Source organism: Ipomoea triloba, chromosome 10 (assembly GCF_003576645.1).
Source record: "Ipomoea triloba cultivar NCNSP0323 chromosome 10, ASM357664v1".
NCBI lineage: Eukaryota > Viridiplantae > Streptophyta > Magnoliopsida > Solanales > Convolvulaceae > Ipomoea > Ipomoea triloba.
The window spans coordinates 1,764,159-1,772,718 of NC_044925.1; the positions used below are offsets into that span (position 1 = coordinate 1,764,159).

An 8,560-nucleotide genomic window follows, 5' to 3' on the forward strand; every position below is an offset into this window, starting at 1 on the left:
ATAGTCAAGACCAAACCAATGAAAATAATGCCAGAATACTACCAAATCAACAAATTTTACTCTTAAACACTTTTGTGTCCTGAATAGCCGGGACTAAGTTCTGTTGAACACCCCTAATTTCTAAGAGCACAATTCTTCCTGATTTCTCCGGCCTTGCCGGTGAGGACTCCGATTTGACCCATCTTCACCATTGACGCTGCGAAGTCTTTAAGGAAAGTTGAGGTAGCAGAGTTGGTTTGTTGTTGGACATAGGCCTTTGTCTCAGCGTCGTTGAGAAGAGCTGCATCGGATTGGAATAACCCTTTTCTTGCGCTCACAGCAGTGAAGTAACCTGTGTCAAAGATTTTTATGGTCAATTGGTCCCAAATAAGAGGTCATGAGATCGAGTATCAAGGTATTGACTCTTTGTGCTTTAATAAGTTGAGAAAGTATAAATGAACATATATTATAATGTAATGGAGTCAGTAATATTCAAAACACCTGTGTTGAAGATTCTTGAACTTCCGGGATCCATTTCCACGGTGGTTGTCACGTCCGCCGGCGGGCATTTGGTCTTTAGCTGCTGTATGTAGCGCTGGTCCATGCTTGGGTCGGTGTCGCCGTTGCCGGTGAAGTTGTATAACCGGTCCGAGAAGGGAGGGCAGTGTGAAATGCCTATTGTGTGTCCTCCTATTTACCACACGGTAAAAAGAAAAGAGGATATTAGAGAACACATTATATGCATTCATACAATGCAAGTTTACTTTGGCACATATTTTTATGAAAAATTGACAAATTTGGAACGTCACCAAGAATATTTTTTTGGAGGTTTTTATTTTATTTTATTTTTTTTTGATAGAGGGAAGACAAGCTAACTTGGGAGGGAGAGATGGGGGGTTTGAGAAAAAATTGAATTCACAGTTATTTAAGTTTTTTGTGGGGCGCCAAGTAACTTGTAAGTTGTAACTCGATGACACTAACTCTTTCAAGTGGGAGGTCACACGTTTAAACACTCCAGTGGGGCATTGACGGTTTGTGCTTCAATAGGTTGAAAAAATATGTACAGACAGATATTACATTGTAGAGGAAATAGAAAAATGTAAAATGCTTGGTGCGCGTGTGGCACACCCAGCGGGGTGCATAAAACCCTTTTTTTTGACAACTTCTTTTCCCTCCTTTTTCTCTCACCTCTTTGTCTTTGTTGGCGAAAAATTTTTAGGTGAAGAAGGAAACTTGAAACCACTCTGAGGGTGTGTACAAGATAAATTCTATTATCGTGTAATAGCTAGCCAACAACTCACACAGAAAAGATAAATCACCCTATCAAGACTTTGTGCAACAAGTAAGAGTAGGGATGAAATTTCTAAGAAGAATAATTCAAGAACTAGAAATGTGATTTGTCCTTTTATATTTATTTTCGAGAATATATAACATGAAAGAAATGAATATTTTACCTGATAAAACAGCAAGGTCCTTTACGCTCAATCCCAAAGCACCAAAAGTTGATTTCAAATCACTAATGTTGGCAAAAGGGGCTGGCAGACTGTTTAAGGCTTCTGAGGAAAGTGACACTACTCCATCTCTTCTCCCTAAAGGAACAGCCCAGTATGGCCCATTGATCTGCACTTAAATATATATATAGCATTCCAATTAAGTGAAATTTAATTCTAATTAGTTATTTAAAATCAAGTTTCATTACCATTGTGACCGCATCTCGGGCGACCAGCGCTAAGATGTCAGCACAAGAAACAACACCGGGACAGACCACTTCCAAAGCGGCTTTTGCAGCATCAATGACCTGGAAGCCTCTAAGGGTTTTGTTAGGGATTGCATCTTTCTCAGCTGGGATCCCATTTGTAGAGTTTAGTAGCACAGAACCATCGCATCCCTGACAAAAATAAGTAACTTTCAATCTTTATAGATATATTGTATGTTCAATTGAGCATGAATATAATTATAAATACTATTTATTTTATATCGTGTATATACTATTAACACTAGTTCTAATAACATCCGGTGTAATAAATATATCATACATAATTGTACTGATGAAAAAGCATCAAATTCTAATCATTTTTTTTACCACACCACAAAAAAAGTGATTATATTGAAAATAAAAAAAATGTTATGACTTTTTCGTCCACCAATGGCAAGGTGGTTGGAAGTAGTCTGGATTTTGGACCACTAAAGAAAAGTGGCCGGTGTTGGGAGTCAGCTTAGACGCCCGAGTCTAACAATTATTTTCGAAACATGAAACTGACGGTTATGCAAGTATAAAGAAAAAAATGCACTTTCACTAGTTATAATTTTTGGCACACTGATAAGCGTTTAATATAATAATTAGTATTAAAATAGGTTTGGCAGATGCTAGGAAGGGATTATTGGGTGTCGACTTCGAGAACCTAGTCCAACATCCCGTCAGCAAGTGTATTTAAGAAATTTTGACATAATGGTAAGTGCTATCAGTCTTATTAACACCCATGCATGTTACATAAATAGATTCCTTATAACAATTTGTTTACTATTTTGCACTTCGAAATAGTAATAACTAACATTCTTAGAAACTTTTTTGTTCAATATATATATGCAAGGAGTCATGCATGCATGAAATGGCAAGCTTACCCTAACAAAACAATCGTGAAAATGCAATCTTAGCAACGAAGCTGCAAGGCTGGGCGATTGAGAAATGAAACTAGCCGTCGTGCGTTTAACAATGCCGACCACATTGGGGCATGTGTTGGCATAAAACCCTTGATCCAAGGATTGTGCGTACGCGAGTTGTACGAGGGAAAGAGACAAAACCATAGGAAGAAGGACAGTTGAAATAGCCATTTTTAGGAAAAGAATTTTCTTTCGGTGTTTATTTGGAAGTGGATGGTAGAGCTAGATCAAAAACATTGTCCTTTTTATAGTGAGAATGAAGAAACGTGCGAGCAGGTGTTGCAATTCTTAATATGTTTTCAAACCAGTTGACAAGAACATAAAATATGAGTTCCCAAGTAAATACACATAAATATTTTTTGCCGTCTAGCTTGTAGACTTTAAAGCTCTCAAGTCCTCAAGTCATTCAAACAATTAACTTAATCACTACAAGTTTTGAAAATCTACTTTCTATGATAACTATTTATTAGCTTTTATGGTTTGAGTGGAAAGCTATAGTTCGACTCCGGTAAAAATTATATATTGACCTTCTTGATTTGAATTGATCAACTATGAGTAACCTAAACTGATTTATCTCCTTAAGGTCATTATCAGTTAGATTCATAAGGCAGATTTTATCCCGAGCGTTTCTTAAATCAAAGAATTTTATGTGTTGTTTTATTGAACAGATGAAGATAAACAAAGACTGCGATACTGTTTTATCCAACCAGAGCTACGATCTCAAAAAATTAATTAATTATTTGGAGATGTTTGAACAATGACAACGTTGTACCCAAGACATATATATATGGTTATGCTCAGTTGACTTGACAATCAAATATAAATTATGGCCTAACATTATAGTAATATTTGGTCTAACATTATAATAATTGTGGCCTAACACTACTATAGAAATATGTACAAAACCTAACATGCTTGCAACTCATCATGTTTAAATATTTTGTGATCGAAAATGAAGACACCTTCCCAAGTTGTTGCAGGCATATAATTAGAAATATAATCTTAACTTGAATTGAAATTGATAGGTTGATCTGAAAAAAATTAATAAATTAATAGGTTTAATTTAGATTTTAAAAATTGAACCCAATAAGAAAATTAATTCGATAGCTTGAAATTGCTAAACCCAATAGCCCTAGTGAGCTAGCGTGAAATTAAACTTAGTGGGTTGGTCCGATAGCTTGAACCACTCAACGCTACTCTTTATTTCACAAGCAACGTGGAACAAAATATTATAGAGAGCACGTAGGCTCATCTTTAGTCTTGTTGTTAGGAATAACTCTTGTACGACTATAAATTGTTTTTGTATCATTTATTTTCACGCATCTATTTTCGTATAATGCTTTATATTGCTTAATTATATTTTCATACTCATAAGTCATAATCACTTACTAGTGTCCTAAGACATTTTTCACTGAATAAACTCTTAATGATTTTTTTTTTTTACTATTTAGTTAAGATTTCAACATACCTTGCTATTGTTAAAAACTAATGCTTGTAATTTTAATTATTAGATTTTCAAACAAGTTTAAAAAGTTGAATAAGTTTATTACCCTCGACCCTAGACTTATTATCTCAACAGGGACCATCACATTTGACAATAAAGAATTAGTAGGATATTTTACTTATCAACTATTTTTTTTATATGTGCATTTAAGGGGAATGGGGTGATTGGGATACTGTTGGGCGGTGACTTGGAGAGCTGAGTGTAGTATCTTGTCATTGAACATAGCACTAACTTCTACACAAGTATAAGAAAATAATGTTATGCCTTCGCTACTAAATAGTAACTTTTGACGTAATGATAATTAAGCATTTGATCTTAAAAATTGATATCAGAACAGATCACAAATACGTATTCAATAATGTAACTTACTATCAAACTAAATTAAATAATAATACACACTTTATTCCAATCCTTTTTGCCAAAGAATGTAAATAAGTGATTTTACAATATATTTTTTTTTGTTTATTTAAATTATAAATTAAATAACAATATCACAGTGCTTCCTTATTTCACCATTACTAATTAATAAATTAATTAAACGACCCACTTAATTATACATCAACATAAATTAATTAACAAAAGCACACTGCTTTCTAATTTCACCATTTTTCCCAGTCAAAACCCCAATCTTCCCCATTTTCACCATGGATTTGGCGAAGTCTTTGAAGAAGGTGGCGCCGCCGGTGGCGACCTGCCGGACGACATAACGCCTGGTTTGCTTGTCGTTGAGGAGAGCGGCATCGGACTGGAAGAGACCTCTTCTCTTCGCTACGTCGGTGAAATATTTTTCGTCGAATGTTTTGAAGCTCCCAGGATTTATCTCCACCAGTGTTGTGCTGTCGCCCGGTCGGCATTTCTTCTTCAGAGCGGCAACGTATTTGGGATCCATCGTAGGATCGGTGTCTCCTCGGCCGGTGAAGTTGTAGAGGCGGTCGGTAAAGGGTGGGCAGTGAGAAGTTCCTATTGTATGTCCTCCTGTACCAAACAAAAAAGTGAATGCAATTAGTGTTCGGCAAATTTATAGATATGTGCAATTCAACTATCAGTTTAATTTTGGATTAACAATCATTTTGATTATGCTGTAATTATTAAATTGGTCTATGACTATTAATTTTGACCAATTTAATCCTCAACTGTTGATTTTGTCCTCCATCAAGCGGATCGATGACTAATTTGATCATTACAGATCGTACTGTCAAAGCGGGCTAGCCCGCCCCGTTAGGCCCGCCCCACCGCGGGCCAAAGTTCAGACGGGCTTTTGCGGACCGGCCCGTTAGGCCCGCGGACTTTTCATCTTCCTCTTTTTGTTTTTTTTTTTAAATAATAATATATATATTCACAGTGTGTGAATATATATATATATATATATATATATATATATATATATAATTTTTAAAAATATTTTTTACAGCCCGCGGGCCGGCCCGCGGTCTGCACGAGTTAGCCCGCGCGGGCTGCGGGTAATTTTGGCTCGCCCCATTAGGCCCGCATTTTCGCGGGCCTATTTTTTCATGACCTAACCCGCCCCACCGCGAGGCGGGTGCGGGCCAACCCGCGAGCTTTGGCCCACTTTGACAGCCCTAATTACAGAGGATCAAATCAGTTACGAAATCAATAGTTGAGGATTTAATTGGTCAAAATTGATAGTCGAGGACACTATGCAGTAATTACTTAATTGGTTTTCGACTATCAATTTTGACCAAATTAATCCTCAACTATTGATTTCGTAACCAATTTGGTCATCCGTTAAACTAATCGATGACCAATTTGGTAATTACAGAGGACCAAATTGGTTACAAAATCAATAGTTGAGGATTTAATTGGTCAAAATTGATAATTGATGACTAATTTGATATTACGGTATAGTCAAGGACCAAAACAATCATTAATTCTTTAACCTTTTAGTAGAAATGAAGCATATGATTTAATTTGGTATCAAAATAAATCTAATGCTAAATGTCATGAGTTTGAATTTTCTCATCACTCGATTAAAAGAGACTATGGTCCACACATGGAGTCATAAAAAATAACTGGTTGGCATACGTGAGGGGACGCGCAGAAATTATACTTAGGAAAGTTCATTCTATAATATTATATGACAATTGCTAGTGTTTATGTCCATGGTAATCTTAATATAAGTTATAGGTTTAATTGTACGTTAGAAAGTTCTATAATATTATATGACAGTTGCTAGTGATCTTAATATAAGTTACCTGATAAAACAACCAAGTCTTTCTTGTTCAAACCCTTGGAGGCAAACATTGTTGTTAAGGTGGAAATGTTTCCAAATGGAGGGGGTAAGTCGTTCAAAGCCTCCAACATGTTAGAAACTCTTCCATCTCTTCTTCCCAATGGAACTTTCCAAAATGGTCCATTAAGCTGTGACATCCATTTATATACTAAAATTATATAGTCCCAAAACTATTTTGATTTTTCAACTAGGGTATATATGTCATCATAATATAATGTTTTTGAATTTATATTCATAACATACCATTGTAACTGCATCTCGAGCTACTAATGCTAGGATATCAGCACAAGAAACAACCCCGGGGCACTTCTTCTCTACCTCAGATTTTACAGCATCTATAACTTGAAATCCTCTGAGACTTAGGTTGGGAATTGCATCTTTCTCTGCTTGGTTATTACTCGTCGAGTTCAATAGAACAGAACCATCACAACCCTACAAAACAATTGAGATCAAATTCGATCGATTTTAAACTTGAAAATTAAAATTAAAAAAAAAACAACATAATTATTAAAAAAATCCGAAAACCCGAAATGGTAATTATACTGCATACCCTAACGAAACAATCATGAAAATGCATTCGGAGCAAAGGAGCCGCGAGAGTTGGTGCTTTGGAAATGAGGCGAGCCGTCGTCTTTTGCACAACAGACTCCATTCCAGGGCATGTTTTCTTGTAGAAGTTAGCTTTAAGGCCTTGTGCATAACAATAGTGAGACACAACAAGGAAAAACATCATGTGCAGAACAAGAACTCCATAGTTCCTCTGTGAAGCCATTCTTAATCACAACAAAATTTGCTTTTACCTACGAGATTTGATAGTTGATAGTTGATAGATCAAGCAAACAAAACTGCGGGTTATTTATACTAGGATTCATGAACATTTTTGTATTTGTTTATGAGGATCTGACAGAGAAGATGATGATGAAATATTGTAACTTGTAATCAACTTGATCCAATCTAAATAAACAATACAACTGCCGGTGGACTTTGCATGAAATAATGTTATAAAATTTGCATGCAACATGGTTGTACGTAGCCTACACCACTTATTATTGGACCATATAAAATCCACTAGTATCAATGTGCATTTGCACGATCGAACTAATATTATCCGTCCACGAAACTAATAGTTATCCATCCACAAATAGAGCAATATATTAGTGTGTTGGATGAAGTGGTTAACATTGAGATATTTTGACTGAAGCTACTATCCTACAGTGTGCATTGAGTAAAATTTGTTCATGTGTAATAATTCGTAAATCACACAAGAGGTAAACCACACTAGCTAGGAAGACCTTATGCAAACAATTCAACTGGGAAGGTGTTGGCATGACAAGAATTAAACTCATGACCTTTATGTATTAGAATTATAATATGGATGGCCAAAAAATAGTTATTCTCGTACCTGAAGATTATGAGAGCTACTGTCATCACACGGAGATGAGACACCATCTTTGTTTTGGTGGCCTAATGACTTTGTTGCATAGACTCTTAGTATTTCGAGAAGACACTAGTATAAATAGTTATTTTTCATTGTGTACCCCGAATATGATTTTAGGCATTTTGAACTTCCCTGTGACTGGATTTGGCCCGACCTATGCCCACAAATTGTTTTCACACTTAATCATATAGTTCTTTGGCTATCTGATTATCATATTCTACTTAAAACCAATTGGTGATAAGTAGATGGATATTAACCATTTAACCACATCCCTCCATAGTAAGCACAACGCCACGTCTCGAATCGAGTAGGGACTGAACTCAACTAACCCGGCTAGAGGCCAACAATGTCTATCTACATTAATTTAGTTAAATGCATACCGAATATGAGTAGACATTTGAATTTTAATGGTTCAACTTTGTCAAGATGAGTTGATGATTGCTGCCTTCATTTTCGGTTGAGTGTGAATGGAGAGGAGAAAGAGTTTGCTTGTAAATGATTAGAAAACATGCAGACAATTAAGTTGAAATACTATAAGTTGACTTTTTCTCTTTTTCTTGCATGTTACTACACCAAAATGCACAATCATGCACCAGCTAAGGGAATCTTTAGTTCATTGACTCTAATATATGTTATATTAACTGAATTAACTATCCTATTAAATGATGAACAAATCATGCACACATATCTATAGTTAAATATATATGCATGGTTAGTTCTCATGCAT

General features: G+C 35.6%; 2 protein-coding genes across 2 annotated transcripts; both read right to left on the bottom strand.

The window, feature by feature from the left end:
* Positions 1-113: 113 nt before the first annotated feature.
* On the bottom strand, positions 114-2,811 carry LOC116032907 (peroxidase 2). The gene is made up of 5 exons (XM_031275644.1): positions 2,602-2,811; positions 1,679-1,867; positions 1,434-1,599; positions 481-669; positions 114-331 (listed from the first exon to the last, which is right to left on the bottom strand). Exons 1-5 carry the CDS (start codon positions 2,809-2,811, stop codon positions 114-116), a joined length of 972 nt encoding a protein of 323 aa, XP_031131504.1.
* Positions 2,812-4,646: 1,835 nt separating this feature from the next.
* LOC116032946 (peroxidase 27-like) lies at positions 4,647-7,188 on the bottom strand. The gene is made up of 4 exons (XM_031275696.1): positions 6,946-7,188; positions 6,639-6,827; positions 6,358-6,523; positions 4,647-5,119 (listed from the first exon to the last, which is right to left on the bottom strand). The coding sequence occupies exons 1-4, from the start codon at positions 7,165-7,167 to the stop codon at positions 4,713-4,715; spliced, it is 984 nt and encodes a 327-aa protein (XP_031131556.1). The 5' UTR covers positions 7,168-7,188; the 3' UTR covers positions 4,647-4,712.
* Between the last annotated feature and the right edge of the window lie 1,372 nt (positions 7,189-8,560).